This window comes from Henckelia pumila, chromosome 2 (genome assembly GCF_033568475.1).
Source record: "Henckelia pumila isolate YLH828 chromosome 2, ASM3356847v2, whole genome shotgun sequence".
Lineage (NCBI taxonomy): Eukaryota > Viridiplantae > Streptophyta > Magnoliopsida > Lamiales > Gesneriaceae > Henckelia > Henckelia pumila.
The window spans coordinates 30,282,802-30,309,587 of NC_133121.1; the positions used below are offsets into that span (position 1 = coordinate 30,282,802).

General features: G+C 37.3%; 1 protein-coding gene across 2 annotated transcripts; it reads right to left on the reverse strand.

Moving 5' to 3' along the window:
* Positions 1 to 603: 603 nt before the first annotated feature.
* LOC140881564 (ALBINO3-like protein 2, chloroplastic) lies at positions 604 to 22,282 on the reverse strand. 2 transcript variants are annotated; one of them, XM_073286972.1, is made up of 14 exons: positions 21,943 to 22,282; positions 21,232 to 21,338; positions 13,314 to 13,441; positions 12,282 to 12,353; positions 11,009 to 11,110; positions 5,851 to 5,910; positions 4,387 to 4,452; positions 3,731 to 3,778; positions 3,059 to 3,235; positions 2,915 to 2,970; positions 2,722 to 2,839; positions 2,386 to 2,475; positions 1,488 to 1,597; positions 604 to 1,404 (listed from the first exon to the last, which is right to left on the reverse strand). In XM_073286972.1, exons 1-14 carry the CDS (start codon positions 22,266 to 22,268, stop codon positions 1,251 to 1,253), a joined length of 1,614 nt encoding a protein of 537 aa, XP_073143073.1. In that variant the 5' UTR covers positions 22,269 to 22,282; the 3' UTR covers positions 604 to 1,250. The 2 variants fall into 2 exon arrangements, 1 of the variants encoding a protein (XP_073143073.1); XR_012150007.1 differs by having other exon boundaries at positions 1,267 to 1,404; positions 1,488 to 1,608.
* Between the last annotated feature and the right edge of the window lie 4,504 nt (positions 22,283 to 26,786).

Consider the following 26,786-nt stretch of genomic DNA (forward strand, 5'->3'; position numbering starts at 1 on the left):
GATCTTGAACAATTAGTGCTCAAATATCTTGTATTTGTACCATATTTTCAATATTTTGTACTTAATTTTATCCGAGTAAAATAATGTGGGCCCAGGGAGTGCAAACAAATTTTTTCTGACAATGAACTGATTCTTAATTTGCCTTTGAATTTAGGGACTGAATACCAATTCACCCATTTTATTATTCACAAACGGGTGCATCTATGATCCACCGGGTGCAATTCACCCAGTGGATCTGGGTCATTCATTGGCCTGGGTCCCACACAATTTCCACCCGGTGGATCTGGACCAATGAATGGCCCAGATCCATCGGATGGAAATTGTGTGGGGCTCGGGCCAATGAATGACCCAGATCCACTGGGTGAATTGCCCGGGCCAATGAACGGTGGGTGCAGCATAGAATGAGTTTATGAGTCACACCAGCTGATTTGATATACATGTATTTTAGTATTTCTTAGTAAAACCCAGTTTAAATTTTTATCATAGGGAATAATAAAACATAACATCAGGTTTTAGACTCACTTTAACTGACGTCCAAGAATATCATACTCATCTCTGTGTAAGATATCATAATATCATACATCTATATATTTATTTATTTCAAACTAGAATGTCATAAAGCTTAAATATTATTGAAAAAGAAAATGGAATAAAGGCATGTAGAAATGGCACGCGTTTAAAATTTGATCATGTTTTGATAAAAACAAACACTCCCACAACTTCACGTAATCGATCTCTAACGACAAAAGCTTGTTTATAGCTCTTACCATTCATTCATTTGCATCCAACTCAACAATTGCTGGCACCTCATATTTCGATTGCCTTGATTTCATCCACACTCCTCTCATTCCTTGGACTGGACCAAAATCAAACATGTGTCTACTACTATTACATCAATTTATCATTTCACATGCATCAACTATGGCCTGGCCAAATCAGCTTATTCCACACACTTGTGCCGACTAGTCTCCTCCACTAAACAACAATCATGGTAACAACTACCAAATATCCTGCAAGGCCAATTGATTAACAGTCGGATTTGCATCACCCACTTGAATGGTGATTGAAATGGTTGGAATAGAATCTCCCGAATGCCTCCGCGTGTTGGAGGCGGCTTTACGAATAATATCAACCTATACTCAAACCACTTCTCTTATAATTGCAGCCGATCAGAAATTTCCAATCCTTCGCGGTGATCTCTGCACCCCGATAAATTCTAAAAAATCCATTGTAACGAACTGTTCAGAGACTCAAAAAAATCTCTTCCCACTCGTTAGATGAATGGCAAAATCATCATCATCATTTTCCAAGCCTTCCAAGTATACATTGTAACGGGGATCATAAGCAGCGACCTTTTGCAAGTACTTCAATGCCTCAGCTTTTTGTCCCGTGTTCAATAGAATACTAAAATGGGTTCCCAAGCAACACCTGTTAGCGCACTAAGTTTCACTCTTTAGAAAATAAGAGTAGTTGTGTTTGCTTCATACCTTGAAAGAAGAAATAAGCCATCATAGTAGTGTGCCTTGCTCTTTGAATCCTCCGGCTCTTCCAATTGAGCTATTCTTTCTAGGTGACGAAGACCTTCTTCCATCTTTTCCTGCATAGATGCTTTTTGAAAAAAAAATTGAAGGACAGCAAAAGAAAAGTCATGCATTCACCGGTCAGGTCGTGCCATTCAAGCCCAGTGAGACACAAAATATCATAAAATAAAACAAAACCCTTTTGACAGTAATAAGCAACACACCTAAACCCTTTGGAAATATAAAATGCAGAAGCCATTAAAACTATCCACAATGTCCCCCTCAGTACCCAAATTATTGACGGGTGTTCCTTCAAATTATCTTCCGCTATTCACAGTAGTTAATGCAGGTAGCTAGTTGCCTTCACTGAAGCTAATCATTACAAAAATTTGCGTGTCACCATCGTGTCAATTTTTTCTTTTAGACCATAGGAAAAATAGCAATGAACTCCAATTTAAGATTCATTGAATGCAAAAGCATTCCAGAGAGAGCAAAGAACCATCATATTGATTTGTCTTCAGTGGCCCTAATACACAACCGCATAGCGAAAAACTTCACAGCTAACTGTCAGCGCTTTCAAATATGGTTCTAATTCTCTCTACGTAATCACTTGGCCTTGCCAATAATGCCTCAGTTGATTTCAAAAGTTGCAGTTATATAGAACAGGTTAATACATCTTTCGGACAACAAATTTTTTTGAGAGGTAAAACTCTCGAACAAGCAACTGTCAACGTTTTCCTCAATTGATGGGTTCAGAGAGTATTTTGATTGGAGATTACATAAAGAAAGTCAGCATGGTTATCTTTCATTGGAAATTAAGATCTAAAAGTTATTAAGGAGTTCAAAAGGCATCATTCTGGCTTACCTGCTGCACCAGAGCAATACCAGCCCACTGAGATGAAAGAATCAAGAGATCAACTTCTTCAATTCCTGTTGGTTCGCCAGCCACAAGAAGCTGAATCAAAGATCAAGCAGATAAGGCAATGTCACTTGGAGCATAGAAACTATGGGCTGGCAAAAATATCATGACCTCTTCGGGGAAGGCTTCAGAAAAAAGAAAAATATAATGCATTGGATGAGGAGCTACAAATCTTTTCATGGCAGTTAAAATGCAGATATTCGCACAAATCCAGATCCTATCATCTGGAATATCTCTTCTCTCCACAGGAAATTGGTGAACATTTATAAAACTGGATCAGACCTTTGATATAGCATTTTCCAAGCATTCAGTAGCTGCGGCAAATTGTTTCTTGTGCAACAGTGTCTGTCCAATTATAACCAAAGCTCTTATAGATCCAGGATCCTTTTCAAGAGCAAGTCTGTGGTTCACAGTTTACAAAATACAACTTAAGCATAAGAAGAGAGCTTATCATCTCAAGGACAGGATTTATTACCTTAGCAACTTAATTGCAGTATCCTTATGCCCATCAGTTAAGATTTTGATTGAAAACTGTGAAAAATGTTCTGAGATAAATTAGTAAGAGAACTTGCATGAGAACCATAAAACTAAAAAGTCATAATATAACTCTGTCACTCACAGAAACCAATTCTTCAGGTGAAAGGTTTTGAGCAGGGATTTCTCCCTGCTTTGTCAAAATTAAAATATCTGCAGCTCCAGAATAGCCTCTCTTTTCAATATTTGAAGCTACTGCAGGAGCGTTCTTTTTAGGAAGCCCCAAATACTGAATAACAACAGGATGGCTGAGACATAATTGCTGCAAATTGGGAAAAAAAGACCAGTGAAAATAACAATCAGATCAGTTTTGCTTAAAGTTGTCAAAATGAAGTTGGGGAAATGACAGTGTAGCAGCTTGAGTAAACTTCTGCATCACAAGTTTCTTTCTTTGTCAGCGCATGCCATCCACACCACATTTACTATGCATGCTTGCCTTGGCATTTTACCATTGACAGACAAACTCAAGGGTGGAAGTATCACCCTGAAGTTGATTTTTCACTATATGTCATTATCTCCACAAGTCCAGTCCACCAGTAAACTTTCCTTCACTAACACCCAAACAACCATTTGCTTACAAGCACCCTCGCACTTCCGTAGGAGTCTATGTCATGACATCTCATAAGCTAATTCTTGAGGCCCTTGGAAGAAATTAGCAAATCTAAAGATAAGCATTTCATAACAAAAGACTCGAGTATCTAACCTTAAGCCACTCGATATAGTAATATACTGATTCGAGAAGGCAAAAAGGACCAACCTGAATCAGAGACAACGAGCTGTTTGTAAGCCAATATACTAAACTTCCCTGCAAAAAAAAACAGATGAATTTAAGGAGATATCTGATAAGATAATAAAAATTTCCAGTCCAAATTTTTTAATGGTGTAATATGATCATAATTTCGTGATACATTTTATGAATTTCACTAGCAAAGTTCAATTGAAGATGATATCCGATAAGGTAATAAATATTTTCAGTGCAAGTTTTTGAATGGTACAATATGATCATATTTAATGATACATATTACATTCTATGAATTTCACTAGCAGAATTCACTAAAATCTTCGTGGTACAGTGGCACAAATTCTGTAAAGCATTAAAACGTTGTTCAAATGATTTTTACCGGGGTCATTCAAAAACTAAGATGAATTCAGTATGCCATTTTAATTGGCAAAAATGGGCTTCTTCTGCCCAGATTGGAGAAATTGATCTAGAATTGAATAGAGATACATCCACTCAACTAGTCCCACTCCCCCAACTTCCAACAGAAAAGAAAGTGAAAAATATCAACCAAATTATCGTTGAACGAAAATTGGCATGTCATGATGCAAGTGAGCAAAGTTTACGACATGATCAATATTTGGAAACACTCCAACACCTTATCCCAAATCCTGTGGGAAAATAATCCCAATTACCTGGGGCACATTGAAAGCAACAAGCATAATAGGGAGTGTCAGCAGTTGCAAATAAATTGAGTACCACTGTAAAGGGAAAAGGAAAAAATACCAGCATTAGTATTACCCTGACATTATCGCAGAAATCTTTATTTTAGCCAAACTTTTAAAACTAGCAAAAATCACATGTTACGAAGGCGAAAAAAATGCATGAAACATATTAGCATTAAATTTTTGGACTGCCAATAAACCCAAAATTTGTTTGAGCTTCAAGCGAAAAAAATGAAATTGATACTATCTTCTCGAGCATACTTGAACAAATGCAAATAGTGACGACTACAGTCGAGCCGACTAGAAAAATATTTGATTCGTATTCGAAATTATCGAATTCAAATTGAACTCAAACATGTTCAAAAAAATTTCAAGTCAATTATTTTGTTCAATAGTTTGCAAGCTGCTCGCGAGCTTTAACTTTTCGAGCCAAGCTTGAACTCGAGCTTTAATTAAAGTCAAATTCAAGCCAAAAACATTCATCGCTTCGAGCTTCAACTTGAGCTTGAATAAAAATATTTGAGCTTGAATCATGTCTCAAAATTTTTAATTATTCAGCTAGATTTGGTTCGTTCGTTCCCCTAATGATGACCATGAGATAAAATGAATCAGTTTTAAACAATATCGGAGGCTACAATTTTTGGAATGTATTTATCACTAACTAGGCCACAGCAAGTGAAGGTAACCTAATTGCCCCAAGTCTTTTTCAATTATTCATGTTTTCTAAAAGACAACATGATTACGCAAACTTTAGAAATTGCTATTTTGTAATTTCAATCATATGATCCACCTCTCTTCTATTGGTGGCTGCACCTTTTTTTTTTGAAGGTCTGGCTATTGTTAGGTGGACGTTAACCAGCATACACTGGATCATATTTCAAGTCCATGAATCTTGGATTCAAGGTATTCAAGGTCCTGTGTGAGCCACTGCTAAATATCTCATTTCACTCGTCCTACTACCTTGAACCTTCTTTCTTTTAAGATTATAGATCATTTGTAATAACGTGTTACTCCCTATGTTCAGCTTTTTTCCAGAGGTACCACTTGATTCCCGTCTTCTCAATGTTTCAGACAAACATTCAACAGGTTGGGTTCTGCCTGAAATCCCCATTGCAAAGTTGGTGGTTCAAAAAATTAATATAAATAACAGACAAAAAAATTCGAAAACTAAGTTACTTTATTGTTTTCACAATGAGGAATACTGCTGTAGAAATAAATAAACGCAGAGGTCATAGCGCAACTACATAGAAGTAAATCTGCCCTCTTATACAATGAAACCCAAGGACACTAGATACTTGAGATGAATGGTCAGTGTAAATGCATATCTATCATGATATCTATTATTAGCTCAAAAAGACTCTTAACAGCAATGGCTCCATGACAGGATTGAAGGTTGGGATTAAGAAAAGCACTTGCATATTTCTACAAACTCACCTTCACCAACAATCCCAACAATCCAGGTGAATGTTGAACCGTCATTTGTTGAAAAGAAACCTGAAAAACACTGTGAGAAGTTATTTATGTATATAAACCTGATGTAATTATTCATATATTCTAGTCATAGTCAATACGTAAGTTTCTTTTTTTTATAGGATCTTAGAATCTCAGGGAATTATTGATTCCTATTGTTGTATATATACTCTATCCTTTGTGACCTAATAATATTCATTCAGAATTGTCGTGCATTAATTCTTTCATGGTATCAGAGACCGTCCGATCCATTCTTTAAAAAAAAGAAAAAAGAAAAAGAAATGGCGTCTGAAGCACCAAAGTTCGAGTCATCTGAGTCTAACAGCCATTCCACTGTAGCCTCAAGACAATCTCCGGGAGATATGACTCCCTCTCTAGTCATTACTACCCACAAGTTGAACGGATTGAATTTTCTGCAATGGTCTCAATGTGTAAAACTGTTTCTCCAAGGCAAAGGAAAGTTCGGCTACCTTACAGGTGACAATCCGATGCCCGAACCCACTGCTGCTACGTTTAAGACATGGGAAGCCGAAAATTCCATGATCATGGCTTGGCTCATTAACTCCATGGATCCAACCATTGGAAAATCCTATTTGTTTCTTCCATCTGCTCAAGATTTGTGGGACTCAGTCAAGGCGACATACTCCGATGTCGGGAATGCCTCACAGATGTTCGAACTAAAAACTCAGATCCGCCAGACGAAGCAGGGATCCCAATCGGTCACAGAGTTTTACACGAGAGTGATCTCTACATTGACTTCAAATGGCACTGTGCTACTGACCGGCTCAACTTCCAGCAACTTAAGAATATTGAGCAAGTTTTCGACTTCCTTTCAGGCCTCTCTAAGGACCTCGATGATGTTAAAGGTTGTGTTCTCGGCCGATCTCCCTTTCCAAACATCCGAGAGGTGTTTGCTGAAGTCCGCCGAGAGGAAAGCCGGCGAAAGATCATGTTAAACAATGTTGCTGCCCCTCACATTCCAGAAACATCTGCATTGGTCTCTCCCGGTTTGAAGATCAGCCTCGTCGTGCTGGTAGGTCATGGTGTGAGCATTGCAAGCATCCGGGTCATACCAAGGACACCTGCTGGAAATTACATGGTCGACCTCTTGATCACAAATCATCTCGTCCTCCGAGAGACAGCAAAGCTCTCCACACAGTTGCTGCCTCAAGTCCTAGTAACGAATCATTGTCAAACGAATCCCCTCTCTCCAACAGAGAACTTCTCGAGCACTTGTACAAACTCCTGTCTGCCTCTCAGCCCATTAATCACTCCCCATCCACGTCCTGTGTACAACAAGGCAATCTCCCGTTTGCTCTAAATGTCAATCACGGGAATTTCAGTCCTTGGATTATTGACTCTGGAGCTTCCGATCATATGACCTATGATCCCCATATGTTTTCAACCTATGTTCCTAGTCCGGGTAATCTTAGGGTCACCTTCGTCGATAGCACACCATCCAAAATCGCAGGTAAAGGTTCCATAGTTATCTCTCCATGTTTAACCCTACAATCTGTACTCCATGTTCCCAAATTATCATGCAATCTCATGTATGTAACCAAGCTAACCGCTGATCACAATCGTGTAGCTAAATTTCTTCCTAATTTGTGTGAAATTCAGGAACAGGGCTCGGGGAGGACGATTGGCAGTGCTGAAAGACACGGGGGGCTTTATTACTTCAAGAGACCTAATCTTCTAGATGGACAAACTCTGCAAACTAGTAGTAGTCTTTTTTCTGTCTCTCGTGACTCTGAAATAATGTTGTGGCATCAAAGATTAGGTCACCCCAGTGTTGGTTATTTAAAACACATGTTTCCCTCTCTATTTATTAATAAAAATCCATCTATCAATGATCATTCACGATATTGTTGGGTATATTTACTAAAAGAAAAATCCGAATCGAAGTGTTAAAATATTTTCATACCATGGTTAAAACTCAATTCAACACCAATATCCAAGCCTTACGAACAGATAATGGGGGTGAATATTTTAGCCTAGTATTGGGAGACTATCTTTTAGAACACGGGATCATACATCATAGCTCTTGTACGCATAGTGCTCAACAAAATGGTGTTGCCGAACGAAAAAATAGACATTTACTCGAGATTGCTAGAGCATTAATGTTTAATTGTCACGTTCCTAAATACCTATGGAGAGATGCTGTTCTTACAGCCACATATTTGATCAATCGGATGCGATCAAAAGTCCTCAAGTATTACACCCCTCATCAAACACTCACCCAATCTTTCCCCGACAATAGGTCCTTTAGTCATCTACCCTCAAAAATATTCGGGTGTACCGCCTTTGTTCATGTTCATCAACCAGGTCGGAGCAAACTTGATCCACGAGCTGTTCGTTGTGTTTTAATCGGGTATTCAGCCACACAAAAAGGGTACAAATGTCTAGACCCAGTCACAAAACAAATCTTTGTTAGCGCCGATGTCACCTTCTTCGAGAATCTATCGTACTATCCCAAATCTTCCCGTCAGGGGGAGACAAAATCCTATGAAGGTAATTTTTGGGAATACGGGGAAGAACCGATAAACTTGAGTGTGTCTAATACTAGGAGTCCATGTCTTCCAACCATAGATTTTATCCAGGACAACATCCCTCCTACCATTGAATCAGCTGACCCTCCTACTACTAAACCTCTGGAGCTTCGTGTTTATTCTAGGAGAAAAGGTACTCGAAGGGAGCCTCCTACAATCTCATAGCTGCTATCATCCGATCCGGGTCTTCAACAAGGTAACCCTTCATCTCTTTCTCTTTGTGACATTCCTGACACTCCTATTCCTGTACATCCAGCCCATGAACTGCCAATTGCTCAAAAAAAAGGCACTAGGACTTGCACAAAAGTTCCTCTATATCTCCTTGCCAAGTTAGTGTCTTCATCCAACCTATCCGAAAAATACAGAGCCTTTATATCTCAACTCACTGATGAACAGATTCCAGAAACAATACAGGAAGCTCTAGGTATCCCAAAGTGGAGAGAGGCAGTAACGACGGAAATGACAGCTCTAAAAAAATTGTACTTGGGAAATTACTAATCTTCCCAAAGGAAAAACCACAGTTGGTTGTAGATGGATATTCAACATCAAATACAATTCGGATGGGACAATAGAGAGGTATAAAGCAAGCCTTGTAGCCAAGGAATACACACAGACTTTTGGAATTGATTATCAAGAGTCCTTTGCACCTGTCGCCAAGTTAAACACCGTGAGAGTTCTTCTTTCGTTGGCTGCCAATTTGGACTGGCCGTTGCACCAGTTAGATTTAAAGAACGCTTTTCTCAACGGAGACTTAGAAGAAGAAGTTTTCATGAAGGTTCCTCTGGGATTTAAGGGACAAAGTGAAAATGGCAAAGTTTTTCGGTTGAAAAACCATTATACGGTCTCAAGCAATCACCTCGAGCATGATTTGGAAGAGTTGCAAAGTGTATTACGGGGTTCGGGTACACTCAATCTCAATCCGATCATACCCTATTCTACAAACACTCTACAACTGACAAAGTCACAATAAGATCATACCCTATTTTACAAACACTCTACAACTGACAAAGTCACAATTCTTATTGTCTATGTTGACGATATCATCTTAACCGGAGATGGCCTTGATGAGATGAGAGAGTTAAAGAAATAATTGGCAAGATAATTTGAAATGAAAGACCTCGGAAATTGGAAGTTTTTTCTTGGCATGGAAGTGGCTCGTTCTGGAAAAGGAATTGTAATTTCTCAACAGAAATATATCCTTGATCTTCTTAGAGACACGGGATACCTCAGATGTAAGCCCGCTCAAACTCCCATGGATCCTTATAAAAAATTCAGCCAACGGAATGAAGAAGCTGCTGTGGATACAAAGAAATATCAACGGTTGGTTGGACGATTGATATATTTGGCTCATACTAGACCCAACATTGGACATGTTGTAGGGGTCGTAAGTCAATTTATGCACTCACCAACCGAGAACATCATGAAGCAGTAATTTGGATTCTCCGATATCTCAAGGGATGTCCTGGAAACGGCCTGATTTTCAGGAAGCAAGGTACTCGATCTCTCACTGTCTTTACCGATGCGGATTGGGCAGATCATCATTCGATCGAAGATCAACCTCCGGTTATTGTACTTATGTGTGGGGTAATTTGGTGACTTGGAGAAGCAAAAACAAGGAGTTGTTGCACGGAGTAGTGCAGAGGCAGAATTTCGATCCATGGCACACGGGGTTTGTGAATTTCTCTCGCTTTGACGGATCATTCAGGAGTTGAAACTTCCTATGGACTCACCAATGCGGCTCTTATGCGACAACAAGGCGGCCATTAGTAGAGCCCATAATCCTGTCCAACATGATCGAACAAAACATGTAGAGATTGATCGACACTTCATTAAACCTTCAAAAGACCATGTGGCAGACATCCTAACTAAGAGTCTTCATCAGCCTACATTTCAAGAAATGGTTAGCAAGCTAGGAATGTTGAACATTTACTCTCCAGATGCACGACGTCTTTTACATTAAGCATTTGATTCTTTATGTTGGTGATTCGTTATTTGACAAAGATGCAGTTGGACATTCGAGGATGAATGTTTTCGACCCAGGGGAGTGGTGCAGTGCAAGATGCCTTTTTGGTACAATGAGATCACCCGAAAGCATAAGGTAGTTATTCAAATTGCCAGGATTTTGGGCGTATTTTCATTTTTGGTAACATTTTGTTTAGGCAATAAATTATCAAAGAAAATTCAAGATTAGATTCTATTTGATTTTCCTTGCAATAACTAGAATATTTTATGGTTTTGATTATTGGCAGTTTGTTCCATAAAAAAGGGTATCGTTCTGATTTAGAAGACAGTTTTTGATTAAATAAAATTTATTGTGAGCATTTTACTATAGTTTTGAGATTTTCCTGGTTATTCTGTGTGATTCAACGAGACTATCTGAGTGTTTACTATATTCTCAAGACTTTTCTGGCATTCTGTGTGAATTAACAAGTTAATCCCTTTTATTGTATGTTTCTGCTACATCATGAAGCAAGGTATCTTTATTGACACATCCCAAGATCATTCATCATCAGTTTATCTTCAAAAACATTTTGAAAAAATAAGATATAATTAAAAGAGCAGTGTCTTCATACCCGAATATCAGTGAAATGCAAAGCCCCAATAAATAAAGGGATAATAGGTCCAAACAGACCATGTGAATTTTCAGTCAAGTTCTGGAACCATAAGATTCCTCCCTGTAATATCGTCAGAAAAATTTCATTTCGTTATTACCAAAAAAAATAGGGAAACAATATGAGAAATAAACTTGAAGATGTTTACCAAAATCAAGATTACAATAAGAATCATTCAACAATATTCTATAAACAGATGCAAAAAGAAAAATTCTCCGTATATAGTCCAATACTTTCTATGCTCCTTTTGTCTTCCAAACCAATCCATAATATCTCCCCACAAAACCCCACTTTCAAGCCCCACATGCAGCCACAACATTTTTTAAACTGCGGCATCACAGGCAGTGTTGAGGAGGCAGTCATGCTATTTTCTGAGTGAGTAAGAAGGACAAACAATGGAACTCTACTCGAGAAGCATAAACATAATTTTTATGATTAATAATTTTGTATCTGGAAATATATCACAAGGTTCTAATATTCAGAGGAGGTGGAAGCCATTTTTTAACTTAACACTTCTATTATTTCTTCTACTCTTAGCAATCGTATTGATCAACATAAATATTTGAAGGATGTAAAAAGGAATGGAATAACACCAGGTCTTGTGTCTCTGAGGCTTGTAGCATGCAAATACCAGCAAAAGATTCTTTTCTCCTTACTAAAACGCCCGCAAAAGGGATTCACTCAACGCAGCACTGTTCTAAAATGTGGCGCATAGGACCGCCTAGGCATTTGCCCACGGTCATGATTTTTAGACGGTTGATGCCTCTGGGTACTATTTCATTAATCGGCCGCCTAGACCGCATAATTGCTGCTTAGGCAGCTCAAAATCCACCCATGTGGCCTCCTGGATTAATATATAATATATATTTTTTCGTTTTTTTATTTTAAATTAAACTTTTAAAAAGATTATTTGACAGATTTTTCGATCAATTTGTATGAGATGAAGACGAGGAATATACGATGAATTTTGAGTTTGAATTCGATAAAGAGGAATTATTGAAGAAATATTGAGATGAACAAGAAGAATTAGATATTTGGGCTAAAAAAAAAAAAACAACCTAAGCTGCTGCCTAGGGTGACCGCCCGCCTACCGCTTTTTAGAACATTGCAAAGCAGGCAACAACTTGATATGCATCTGTTTCTAAGGCTAAGAACAAAGTATTTCCAAAACCAAATAGAAAAGTATTTTACTTGCAAATATTAGGAGCATCAAACTTGCATAAAAGTGGCATACACAATCAAAACCAGGGTGGTGGTCCAAGGACATCTTCCGAATGCTCATGACCCATAAGAAAAAGCAGGGGACCTGCAAATTATCACAGGCCAAAAAAAATTTCAGGTTTCATTTGATATTTACCAATTTGCCCAGGAAATACTCAGAACCGTCAGAGAAAAAAAGATGCTTCGGTGGTTTCAAATACTTGAAGCCCTATAGCACATGGAGGATTCATTGTTACAGAAAAATGACAAAACTCAGCATTTATAATTCGCAATGCAGCACTGAGACCCTGTTACCTGAATCCAGCACCATGTGACAATGATGCATGACAAATAGAAACAAAAAGACTAGTGATGGCTATTACCAAGGCAGTGGAACTCTGATTGAATGTTAATTCTGCCGAAAAACTCACAGCTAAATCTAAGTAACTAACTGGTTTTAAATCATACCAAATAACATCTGTACATTAAGATATATCAAAGGTGAAGCTTGTACATGCAGGATATTATGAAGGAACAATAATAAATGGAAAAGTCAATAAATGACGCTACATAGGTATGTTTGGGATCCCACAATAACAACAAAAATTAATTTAAGAGGCTCCCACGAATTTGATTAGTTCAGGAAAGGACCATAGACCTTTAAGTTAATGGTGTACAATCGCTTTTGCAGCAAGTTCATTTTTCCACACTTACGAATCCAGAATACGGGAAGATGCATCTTCTTCCACGGAGTAGAAAAGAACATGATAGGTGGGACAATGATATGGGCCAAGAAATTGTTAGACGTAGGCCCATAATTAAAAATGTGTATACAAGAAGGAACAGAGGAGATGGAGACAAGTGGAGGGAGGGAAATATTACGTGAGATGGTAGTTTGTTATGTAATAAGTGGGGAGTAACAGTTTAGGATTAGGCATTCGGTTCTTTTATCTAGTAGAAGCTTATACTAGCTTGTCCACGGTTTGTAAATTCACTACCGCGTTTGACTGGGTAATTTCATATTTTCACTTTATTCCAAAAAACATCTCAGAATCAACAACATTACCTGTATTGCAAACGCAGAGATGAACCAAAAAAACGACGGGCACCCAGCAGCCTGCTTTTCTTTCCAGAAAGAGGTAATTTGGTCACTGAAACTTCTCTCGGACAGAGGCAGTTGAAATGGTGGAGGTACTATTACAAATGCGCAAGACAAAAACATGATAAGTTTCACCATATGTGCCGCATTCATTTAAAGTGTATTCAGATCATTGCACGTTAAGCTAAAACGCTAAAGGAAGAGCATGAAGACTGAAAATTAAATTAACCTTGTTTTCTAAGACATATTACACAAGGAAGAGTGCGTGAAAAGGCTTATAGAAAGTTGATAAACCATGTTTGGAGCAATTATGTCTTTAACAATACTCAGTATTCTAAATGACGGTCGCTAGGCATCGTATTCTAAATGACGCCTTGGCATCAAGCGGCCCCAAGCTTTCCGGCGGGCAGCAAGGCGGTCAAGGCGGTGGTGGTGGGCGCTCGGGCGGGTGGGGCGGCCAAGGCGGTCAACAAATTTTAAATTCCAGTCAAAGGTCAGAGTCAACTAAATTTAAAATTCTAGTCAAAGTCAATTAATTTTAAAAACCTAGTCAAAGTCAACCAATTTTAAAGCTCTAGTTACTTTAAAAACACTACTCACTTTCTTTCTGTTTTCACTTTTGCTTCCAAGTCTTCTCATCATCAACCAGTAGCCCCACACGCCTCAAACCGCCAGCCACTGTCTGCCGCCGCCAGCAAGTCTTTAGGTTAAGTTTTGCATATTTAACATATTTTTACATAATTTTTCAGATTTTGTTATTTCAAAATTCAAATTTATTGTTTTTTTTTCTTTTATTAATTGTTGAAGATTAATGGCGGAAAAAGATAAATAACCGGAGTTGGAATTTACGCCGAAGTCTAATGATATTGTTTGGGATTATGGGGTGTTCTACAATAAAGAAAAAAAAGATTGTATCACATGGAAGATGTGTAAGAGGCTTATTAAAGAGGAGTTTATAGGATGAAACATCATATTGTGGGTAATGTAAGACAAGTTGAAGCATGTCCTAAAGCTTCCGATAAGGACAAAAAAAGAGTGAAAGCTTATCTTGAAAATAGCAAGAATAACAAGTTGAAGCATGTCCTAAAGCTTTCGATGAGGACAAAAAAAAAGTGAAAGCTTATCTTTAAAATAGCAAGAATATGAAGCGGGAAAGGACGGAAGAACTAAAGGAAGAAAGAGCGGAGGTTAACATAGGTGTTAATGGAGAGGATGATGATTGTCAAGTGATAGGATTCTTCAAAAAAGAAGTTAAAGCACCTCGGGCCTATTGATATGTGGACATCCGCAATCGATCCAACAAAGGCAAGACAACAAAACATAAATGGTGTCTTGAAGTTAAAATTTACAACTGATGTGCATGAGTACGTTGCTAGATGGATTTATGAAGCGGAATTTCCTTTTCATGCAATTGACAATCAAAGTTTTAGACAACTTGTAGAGGCAAGTGGACAATTCGGTCCGGGCTACAAAGCTCCAAGTCAATATCTTTTAAGAGAGCCACTTTTAAAGCAAGAAGTCGAGAGGATCAAATTATCCCTAAAAAAGCATGAAGAAAAATGGATGAAAAATGGATGTTCAATAATGATCGATGCATGGACCAACCGCAAGAGGAGAAGCATATGAATATATGTGTTAATTCCAAGCTAGGCACTTCATTCCTTGGTTCTATTGAAGAATCCATGGAGGCACACACGAGTCTTTACATCTTTTGAGTTTAATGAAAATATATCATTGAGATTGGCCCGCAACATTCGTTCAAATAGTGACGGACAATGCCACAAACAATATGGCGACGACAGATTTATTGAAGGTTACACAACCTCAAATTTTTCGGAACTCTTGTGCGACTCATACAATCAACCTCATGCTTGAAGCAAATTGGAAAGCTATCAAAGTTTAACGGAATGCTTGAGAAAGCAAAGGCCTTAACCAGATTCATCTATGCAATATACCAAGAAGAGGGATATAGTGAGGCCCGGGGTGACTAGATTTGCTACTTCATGTTTTGAGGAAAGTCTCAAAGACAAGAAAGATCAATTGAGAGTCTGAGACTTATGTTTACATCCGAGAAATGGAGCGAAACAAAGTTAAGAAGTAGTGTGAAGAGGAAAGCGACAGAGGCGACGGTAACAAGTATATCTTTTTGAAATGGTGTTTCTTTGGCTTTGAAAGTTTTCACCCCTTTAGTGAAAGTTTTACGTTTTGTTGACGGTGACAAGAGGCCCTCAATGGTCTTTTTATTGGGTGCACTTGAACAAGCCAAAGAAGACATTAGAAAGTCTTTCAAAACAGACAAAAATGTCACCTCTATTTTGAAGATTATTGATGAGAAGTCTAAGGGGTAGACTTGATAGTCCTTTGCATTATGTTGCTTACTTGTTGAATCCAGTCTTTTACTTCAAAGATTCAAGCCTATCAAATGACACCAAGGTTATGAATTACACCAAGGTTATGAATGAGATTTTGAATTGTGTTGAGATCATTTTTCCCACCGATGAGGACATGCAATCTACCATTGCTAATGATGAATTGTTGAAGTACAAGAGCAAATTCAAAAACTTTGGAAGAAAAATGACGGTCATGGCATATGAGAAAGGTGGATGTGTACCATGACTTTGATCCGGGTAAATCCCTTTCGTCTATTTATTCACGAACATACATGTAGTATTTTTACCCATTTTTGGTTTAAATTTTAATTATTTTTTTGCCTCTTTAATTTTTCAAGTCGGATGGTGATACAATTATGGTGGGGACACTCCAAACTTACAAAAAATGGCAATGAGATTTCTCTCTTTGACAAGTAGTTCATCAGGGTTTGAAAGAAATTGGAGCTAATTTGAAGGGGTAAATGTTAAGTAGTAATTCATAAATTATGTTAAAGATCCTTTCATTTTATTAATATCAATGGTTTAAAATCTTTAGATACATACTAAGAAAAAGAATTGGCTCGAGACATCAAGATTGAATGATTCTTGTATATGTCAAATTCAACGCCAATCTAATGAAGAATAAAAGTAAAAGAGAAATGGGTGTAGAGTTGATTCTATCCTCTCAAGCTAGTGAAGCTCAAAGTTGGCTTGTTGATGGTGGAGATGAAGATGAGGTCGAGCCGGGTTCCGGACTTACTTGGAGAATGGTACCGAAGGCCTCGGGAGCAGATGAAGTGCTACAACCAAGGAGGAGTGCAAAGAACATCCTCATTAGAGAACTTGATGAAGATTTAGATACATGGGTTCCGAACTTACTTGGAGAATGGTACCCAAGGCCTCGGGAGCAGATGAAGTGCTACAACCAGGGAGGAGTGCAAAGAATATCCTCATTAAAGAACTTGATGAAGATTTAGATACACGGGTTCCGGACTTACTTGGAGAATGGTACCGAAGGCCTCGGGAGCAGATGAAGTGCTACAACCAAGGAGGAGTGCAAAGAACATCCTCATTAGAGAACTTGATGAAGATTTAGATACATCGGAGGAGGAGAAGGAAGAAGATGTTGATTTTGAGTCCGATGATGAGAGGATTATGAATTTGTTGATGGTGCATATGTAGATGATTTTGTTATGTTTAGTCTAATACTTATTGCCACAGTGGATTGAAACTTTGAATTTTAAACTTAGTTTTTTGGTAATAGTAATTATATTAATTTGTTAGGATTAACATGATGATGAATATGTATTAATTTTCTTGTTAGTTTGCATTATATATTTATTTACACCTTGTATAGATGGTATTATATTTATGAAGCTTTTTCATGCATAAAGATTATTTAATTACACATCTTACATTAAAAATTATGACTATTTTTTATTACATTGCATGACTATATATGATTACCTATAAAAAAATTGCTAAAAAAAATTCAACCGCCTAGGCAGCCGAGATGGTAGGTGGTCACAGACTGCCCCGCTACCGCCTCCCATCATTTACAACACATACAATACTTCTACAGCCATATCCATACTAGTCCAGATGCGAGTACCAATGAGGTATAGAAAAATGCATAATCAGGTACTCCAATCAGTAAACATGAAAGGAATGAGGCGGAAATGAGGCAAGTTGGAAAACTAGATGAAAGCAAAACCCAGTAAATAATGAAAGTTATAGTTTGATCATCATCAGAGTAGGTAACATGTTCAAAATCATCGAAGTTTCAGTAAATACCTTTAGAAGGCACACTGTAAATTGATGGAGCCTCTGCTAATTGCAAATGTAAATTCTAAACACTACATAATATCCTTGGATGGAATAAAGTTGAATGAATGGATTCTGACTCCCATATTACAATGCATAAAACATTTTTGAGTGGTGACAATTTGAATTTGGTTAAATTTAATGAGTTTGTGGACTTGGAGGCATCCCCAGACCCAACTAAATTCCAATTTCACCAAATTAATAAGACAACCAAGCTCCCCCAACATACTTCCTATCATGCTATCAAGTCAATAATGCATTGTGGCCATTAGCTGGGATCCATGATGTGAATAGTACATTGTTCAAATCATATCTCAATGGTTAGTCAAGAAATAACACTCAGATATGTATAGTCAACCAACATCTATTGCCAAAATCTCAAACATTTGGGAGTTATATTGGGATCCAAAGCATCGGACCAACCAAAATACTGCACATAGTCATGGTACAATAGTTTGATGTCTTGACATAATCTCCTAATCCTTTGCATCGACTACTTGGTCTAAAACAAGAAAACACTTCCCTTGTGACCAACATCTAAAACAAGAAAACACTTCCCTTGCGACCAACTAAACGGATCCATGGGGTGCAAATCTTTTCTGTTGTACTTTCAAATTACAAGGTGTTGGATGGCATTATCAGCTTCATTGGAGGATTAGGATTACATATTTTTTGTATTTCAAATTCTGTATTATCTTAACTAGGTTAGAGTCCTAGAGTCCTAGGTTTGGTTGACTAGATCTATACATATGTACTGTATTACTCTGATTTCCTTATTCCATGATTCATCCATCTTTCACAACATGGTATCAAAGAGGATGAACGATCCATGATGGCATCCGCTTCAGGTGATTCGTCCGACCTGCCCCCTAATCCTAACCACAACATGGCTGGAATTTCGGATAACACAGCCATCTCGATCACAAACCACAAACTGAATGGCCACAACTATCTCCAATGGTCACAATCAGTTATGATGTTTATTTGTGGGAAGGGCAAAGATGATTTATTATCAGGAGCATCTAAATGTCCAGCGAAGGATGACAACGGTTTCAAAGTGTGGAAATTGGAGAACAATATGGATATGTCATGGTTAATCACTTCCATGACTACCGATATTGGTGAAAATTTCTAACTGAATCCCACAACCAAGGAAATTTGGGATGCCGGCAGATACTCATGCAAGAAAATACTGCCGAACTCTTTGAGATAGAAAGCACCCTACAAGAGTTAAAGCAAGGTGATGCATCGGTTACCCAGTATTTTACATCACTCACTCGTTGTTGGCAACAACTTGATCTTTTTTACGTGCACGACTGGAAGTGTCCGGACGATGAAGCCTGTTACAAAGCCATCATTGAGAAAAAAACGAGTCTTCAAATTTCTCTTAGGGCTCAACAGTCAATTAGATGAAGTGTGAGGGAGTGTGCTTGCAGTTAAGCCCTTACCCAAGCTTCGTGAAGTATTTTCTGCAGTACGCCATAAGGAAAGTAGGCGGAAACTGATGATCGGACCTTCTTCAAGCACCCCACTTGTGGAGGGCTCTGCACTTGTTGCGAATCTGAATCTGCTGATCCAGCAATCCCTCCAAATGGGCCAAACTCCTGGAATACTGCTGCAAATCAGAATATGCGCTATGGTCGTCCTTGGTGCGACAAGTGTAAGAAGCCTAACCATACATTGGAGACATGTTGGAGGATCCATGGGAAACAAGCAAACTAGAAATCTGCTCGAGACAGGTGCGCTAACTCTGTGACGGAATCACACGATGCATCGAATTCTCAGCCTTTCACCAAAGACCAACTTGAGATGCTCCTCAGTTGGAGCCCCTCCAACCAAACACACAAGTCTTACCTCACTTGGAGCCTCTCAAACCAACCACACCAGTCCTACCCAAATCAAAACTGGGAAGCATTACATGTCTATTCTCGGAGAAAACCAACTCGCAAAGAGATCTACAACACCCTGAACAAAGTCAGCATGGCCCTAATGCTTCCTCGGAACCAAAATCTATGAAAAATATCCAAGGTAATGTTGATTCCCATGAAATTGAATATACTGATTGTTAAGAAATGGACTTGGACCTAACTCCACCCCAAAAGCTAGCTCTTGGGGTTGAGTTAGGTCCAAGTCCACCTTCTTAACATGGTATCAGAGCCAAGTTCCACCGTTAAATGTTGGACTGCTCATAGTTGAGCCACCCGTTAATGTCTCCACGCTCCAGTCGTTTCATTCTTGAGCATGAGAGGGGTGTACGTGTGTTAGTTGTGTCCCACATCGGTTGGGTAAATATCCCGGGAGATTAATATATAGACAAAGACAATCCTCCCCCATGATCTAGCTTTTGGATGGTCGATTTAGGTCCAAGTCCACCTTCTTAACACCGATCACGATGCTAGGCCTATAGCATTGAGGAAAGGTATGAGGCACTGTACACAACACCCTATTTGTAATTTTGTCTCTCTTGAGCACTTATGATCTGCGTATCGAGCTTTTGTCTCCAGGATTGATCGGGTCCAGATTCCATCAACCATTGAAGTTGCTCTTCAAGATCCTAACTAGAAAGTTGGTGCCCATGATGAAATAATGGCTCTTGACAAGAACAACACTTGGCTCATCACTTACCTTCCACTTGGACAGCGTACTGTAGGGTGCACAATTGCAAATGGATCTTCTCACTTAAGCACAAAGCTGATGGAAGCATAAAACGATTCAAAGAAACTATTGCAAGAAATCGTCGAAGAAGAAGTTTACATCCCATGTGAGGTTAAAGTTTGTTTTAGTTTGAGAAGGTTCATCTAAAAGACAAGCGAAGGCATCGGGATAGCGAACACACATTAACCTCTGGTATCCCTTCAGTTTTTCATCTGGAGTTTTCCAAACAGAATAAAAAGGAAAACAATATATAGGCTTTACAAAAAACATGAGAAACAAATCGATAACTTCTCATCATTCTCTATCGGATCTTGGTTTTATCAAAATGGACAGATGGAGTCAACCGCGAGAAAATTTTCCTCCCCTCATAAGTTTCACAACAAATACCATTCCAAACCCAAATGAAAACATAAAAAGAAGACAATTTCCTTCTCGCTGCAACTGTTGAAAATAGAAAGATGTTCGTTCGTTTACGAGAGAAGGCATCAAGATAGCAAACACACAATAACTTCTAGTTCCTCCCTGTTTTTTATCTGGTGTTTTCAAACTGAATAAAAAAAGAAAAAATAATATACAGACTTTACAAAAAATCTTGAGAAACAAATCAGGAACTTTTCATCGTTCTCTTTTGGATCTTGGTCTTATCAAAATGGGCAGATGGCATAAATCACAAGAAAATTTTCCTTACCTTATAAGCTTCACAACAAATTCCATTCCAAACCCAAATGAAAACGTAAAGAAAATAAATTTTCCATCTCACCTTAACAGTTGAAAATAGAAAGATGTACGTTCATTTACGATAGGATCTGCTGCAATGAACAGAGATATTTAACTTGGAGGTATTTTACAATATGGTTCAAAGAATTCTCTTTTCTCTATTCCCTTGCAATATGCATAGCTGTATTTGGCTCGATAGTTGATATCATTCATATACTTCTCTGTCGTTAGCAACTCTTTTCCCTTTTGTTTATGCATTCCACAAAGATAATGGGTAACATACAAGCTTCAAATAGTGTAGATATGGCATAAATACTCACTTTTAGGTAATAGTTCTCCTATCCTCTTCAACTTTTTAATTTGCAATATGATTACAGGAAATAATGCAAGTCTCATTGCCACCGTGGAAGATGAGATTATTATCCACCTATATATGAAACAACATGGTTAAGTAAGTTACTAACACTTATAACAAGCAAAAGCAATAGCTTACAACTCAGTTGCCTAAAATACAAAAGCCTTTTTTTGTGGCTAAAAAAATTGTCTCCATGAAACAGCTATAAGATCAAAAGTGCCAACAATAGAAGGTGTGACCGTGTGAAGGTGACATAAACTCATAATCATAGGCATGGTCGCAAATGGGAAACACAGAAAAACCACTTGAAAGAGAGCGCTTAAAAAAGGGAGGAATGTTGAACATTCTAGGAATTTCTTCTATCATGTTATAATTTGGTTCATGTAAATCAGTAAATGGCATCCGATTCAGAAAATACTTAAAATATGCATGGAATATAGTTAATTTTGATTAAGCTTCAATTTTTTCACACCAAACATGATAATTTTCATGAAAATTGTACAAGGTAGATGCATGACCATAGTATAAGCATAAATGCATAAAGCACAACAGATAAAGCTCCCAATTGCTAAACCAAAACTGTTCAATTCGTCTTGACTAGTCATCATATCTAGTTAAAAGTAGATATTTATGCTGCTACAGCAAGAGGAAAGTGACGTATCACGCTTATGCTCACCAGGGAAAGCCGGTGAGGTCGTGATATGAATCGAGCAATGATATGAGAGCACTAACTGGAAGAAACAGTTCCTCCGGTTCAGATATATCGGCGTGAACAGAGAAGCGGCGAGAGAAGGAGAGGCAATAATGGGATGAGTCGAAGTGCCGGGATGAGAACCACCACTGATCATCATGTCGTCGGCAGTGGTGGCGGTGATTGTGATCGGTGGAGCTAGCAAATACGGAAGGTGTGAAGTGATTGGAACTAAGGAAATGGAGGAGCACCGTTGGCCGCGGCGGAAGACGGCGGAGGAGCTTTGACGTCAGTTGTGTAGAAGGGGGCATTATTTTCCACTTATTCCAAATTTTATTTAGGGTTGTTTATTATTGATAATAAATAACAATAAAAATAATTAGAATAAAAATGGGTGCTGTAAGAGGAGAACTGCCCAATAATTACCGCGGCCGGACGGCGGTGATGGACAGTGTACACACATTATTTATGTAATGTATGTAAATATTATTTTGTGTGTATGTAATATAATATTTTATTTTAAAACCTTTTTTTCTTATAATTTAATTGTTTTGTGAGTTTGTTTTTGTAATTTAAAGTTAAACACATCAAAAAATCATATTATTTTTTATGACTCTTTTACATGATAATAATAATAATAATAATAATTAGTAACCAGGGTTAAGATTTCAGTCAATGTTTTAAAAATCAAACCGATCGATCGGTTCAACCGCGAACTAATTACGGGTTCGGTCCGAAATAATCTAAAAAATTATTTTTTCGTCAACCCTCTCAGAACCGGTCAAAACCGGCCAAGAACCAGTTCGATCGGTTCATCTTATTTTTTTTAAAAAAATATGTTTTTAAAAAATTTAAGTTTTTTAAATTTTTAATTACTTCTTATATCACTTACAAAAATATTTATTTCATATATTTAAAATTTAAAAGTTTTATTTTTGACTACATATACATGATATTGATTTAAACTTTTTGAAAATAGTATTTAAGTATTATTTGAGCTTATTTTGATTTATTTTTTATTTATAAAATATTTAAATAATTATATTTGATATTTTGATTATACATATGTTGTTTAGATGTTAAACTTCGGTGTGTGTATATATATATGCATAGAGATATATATTATATACATATATTTAAGGTTTTGAAAATTTAAAATATATCAATTACTATATATTTTATTATTTTATACAATATAAAAATATTCCGTTCCGGCTAGTTGAACCATTTTTTTAAGAATTTATCGGTCTGATTATAAAAACACCGGTTTCAGCATCTTTTAAATATTGTAAGCATGCATCATCTTATGTCAACAGTCTCATGAATCTATATTGATTAAACGAGTTAATTCTATTTGGCAAAAACTCCTGTGAGACCATCTCACAGATTATTTTCATGAGGCAGACTTTGACCCATGATCTAACGACCTGACCCGCCTATGTCTGACCATTTCGTAATCCAAATATGTGGACTAAAAGTAATGTCGTAACGCCATTGCTCTCCCTTCGAAATTCAACAAGTAAACCATTACAGATTCGCACTCGTAGCCCCATCACAAATTTTCATTCTTGAAATATAATGAGAAGCTCGCTGCCAACATCGAAGAACGAAGCTCATCGAATGAGAATTTTGATACAATTGACAGACTTGCAAGCGCTCAGAATGTTTTTTTCCTGAATTCGAAGAGATTTGATATGAATCAAATTTCTAACATTTTGTTTATGCAAGAGATCGTCTATTTTCTTTTCGGGTGAGCATTTAAAAATTTTTTTTTACTCTTTTTCTATCTTCCACTGTATAAGATAAGCTTTTCCAAGAATCCTTCACGAAATCGTGGGTTTCCTTGAATTTATTTGTTTGATTTTGGTGAAAAGTGACGAATTTAGTTCAGGTCAGGGAGGAGAAGATGGAATGTGTTAAAGCAAGGTGGGGTCAGTGGATAGTCCCATGAGGAATCAGGGGATGTTTCATCTTATATATCTGTTAATGTAATTTTCATTGCTAATGGGCAAATATTCTTATCCGGCGATCTATTCAATGCTGGAGTTTAGCATCTATCTATTCCGTGTATTCTTGTGAGGAGAAGCCTATTTCCCTGGACCAATGCCTCCGATAAAGAGTAGTGAGGCTTTTCCGTCGGTCGATAGCACGTTTTTGTACTCACTGGGGGGGGGGGGGGGCGCACCTTGCAACTCAAGGCGAAGTGAGTGCAAAAAGCAATAAGCGATGGATTTAGTTCAGGTCAGGGAGGGGAATATGGAATGTGTGAAACCCCGGATTTTCGAAGGATTACAAGATATTAAATCTTGTGTTTTCTTGATTATTTTAAAGGTGATTGTACCAAGATAAATAAATATCAAAAAATTTGGATTTTGAAAATTTGCATATCAAGATAAAATATATGAAAGATAAGTAGAATAGACATTTCAAGTTATCTGAGATTTAGAAAGAATCAAATCTTGGAGATAGAATCCTAATCAAATCTTGGAGATAGAGTCTTATTCAAAATTTGAAACCTAGGTATCCTAATTGATCTTGAGTACTATTGGTGCCTATAAATAGACTCTCAAACCCTCAGAAAAAATCACACCACAATTTCTCTCAAATTTTGTGTGAGACAAGATGGAAGAGTAGACGAAACGCTACAAAAATTTTCTTCAAGTTTGAAAAAGCAGCCTTGGCCTAGAAATTATTCGGCAATGCTAATGAGATAAGAATCCGATCTCCATTGTTCATATTGTAGTATAAGATGTTATCAATATGAAGTCTAAGCCCGATCCAACGGATATAACTTTTTCGCTTATTTTTTCAAGAATTATGCACAGATTCTACTCGGGAAAGAAGCAGCTTCTGTTTGTGGACAAGAAATGAATCCAAAAGATGTTGAAACCAGATCTACACCATTCACAATTTAGATAACATCCTTAGGAATGTTCAGACCAAATTTGAATTTGATCCGATGGTTCGATATGTTTCTGATACCTGGAACATGACTAAAATTTCGTAAGTGGGCTTTTGTATGTATATTTCTTGATGTGGTTTTAAAAATATTCATTGTATGAGTCATGGTATTTGGTTTTCAAAATTTCGTTCAAGCAAGTGTCTTTTGTTCGTGTCATGTTTGTTCATGTTGTGTCATATATGTTGTCGAGCACTGTTATGATTCGAATGGATATGGTAATGATATGACCCTTATATGGTGGGATTGTAACTGTTGTACGGCCTCACTCCTTAGAGGATTAACATATAGGACATGGTCTCGCTCCTTAGAGGATTAACATATAGGAGACAGTAAACCATGGAAAGGAGATGAATTTCAGTGCTTATGTTCATGTGACGAAAGTTTATGTATCAAGATGATGTTTCGGCCTGGAGGGCCCAAGTATTAAGTTATGTTTATGTTTATGTTTATGTTCATGATGTGTTGTGTTCCTATGGTTATGCATATATTTGTTACATGTCTCGAATTGCCCCCACTTGCTGAGTGTTTTCCAAAACACTCACCCCTCAATTTTCCTCCCAGATGGTACCGAAGAACAATTAGAGGAGAAAGAACAAGACATGCTTTGGAGATGGTGATGAAGATAGTTTTTTTTATTTTATAGTTATTATTCTTATTTTTAAGTTGTAAGACATTTCCGCAAGTTTATTCCATATTTGAGAATTTTGAGTTGTACAGAAGATTTATTTTGGAATTTATTTATGAAATAGACTGGTTTTAGTTAAATTATGTACTAAGGCTGGTTGTTTTTGGATTTTATTTGAAAGCAACGCCGATGTCACCCGACCCAGAAGCGGGGCGTGACAAAATGTGTTAAATTTAATCTTGCTTGAGCTAAGTATGGATGCCAAGTGCTGTCAACTTCTCACTTAAATTTATATTGAAATTGATTCCGCTTTTGATCTTTTTAGGAGCGGTCCTTACCAGTTCATGGTTCTTCTTCTGGAAGAAGTGGTTCTTTAATGAAAGATAAGATCCAAGTGGTGAAAATCGACATTGAAAAGTATTCAATAATTGCAAACTAAGTACAAAATTGAGGCTTCGCCAAATTTTGATTTGTTTGTGGATGGGAAACCATTTGATCGATTTGTAAGTATTATTTTAATTTCATTGAACTTCTTGAATGCTTGCTTAGCATCTAAAAAGTTGGTATTATCCTTAACTGAGCTTGTAGTGACCCAACTCGGATCCTCTACTAATCAGTGTTTAAATCTTAATTAAGCATGCAATAAACAGTAATCAGAAAAACGCTGCGGAATCTTAAATAAATACTAGTCGACAGAATACAATCTTAGGCATATTGCATTCATGCATTCATTCTGTTTTGTGATGTGTTGGATACTTTGTAACCATTGACTAGTTTTCACTCAGGATTCTTTGCAAATTTTTACAGTTAAATTTGGATTAATCAAAGAAAAGTTCTGACTAAGTCACGAAGTAGTGGAGGGACGTTCATGTATTCCATGATCATGTCCCAAATGAAAAGTGACTTTGCAAAATCAGAATAACAAAAGAACAATAATGATTAAGCTTGAATTGAGTCAATCATCAAATTTGATTGATAATCAGAAGCAAATGGAAAAAAGCTACCTAAAGGGGTCCATTTGAAGATCGTACCTTTAGTGTGCAGGCTACCACTTCTGTAAAAATAATAAAGTTGATATCAAAATTTTTTTAGAATCCTGAAGTGTTGCTGGGAGATGTTGCCAACATCGTGGAAAACACCTCATTTGTCAACATATATTTGTGCATATGATTGCATTTTAATTTCTTTCACACTCTATTTTTAGACATAATTAGGACATGCATATTTTTATTTGTGAATATC

What these genes read in the sequence shown, in the direction of transcription:
- LOC140881564 (XM_073286972.1), bottom strand. Translation starts at nt 22,268, where the DNA reads ATGCCCCCTTCTACACAACTGACGTCAAAGCTCCTCCGCCGTCTTCCG. An exon ending in ACCACCCTGGTTTTGATTGT is followed by an intron (nt 11,111 to 12,281) that starts GTATGCCACTTT and finishes ACGATATTACAG; the next exon opens with GGAGGAATCTTATGGTTCCA. An exon ending in GCTCGTTGTCTCTGATTCAG is followed by an intron (nt 3,236 to 3,730) that starts GTTGGTCCTTTT and finishes CCCAATTTGCAG; the next exon opens with CAATTATGTCTCAGCCATCC.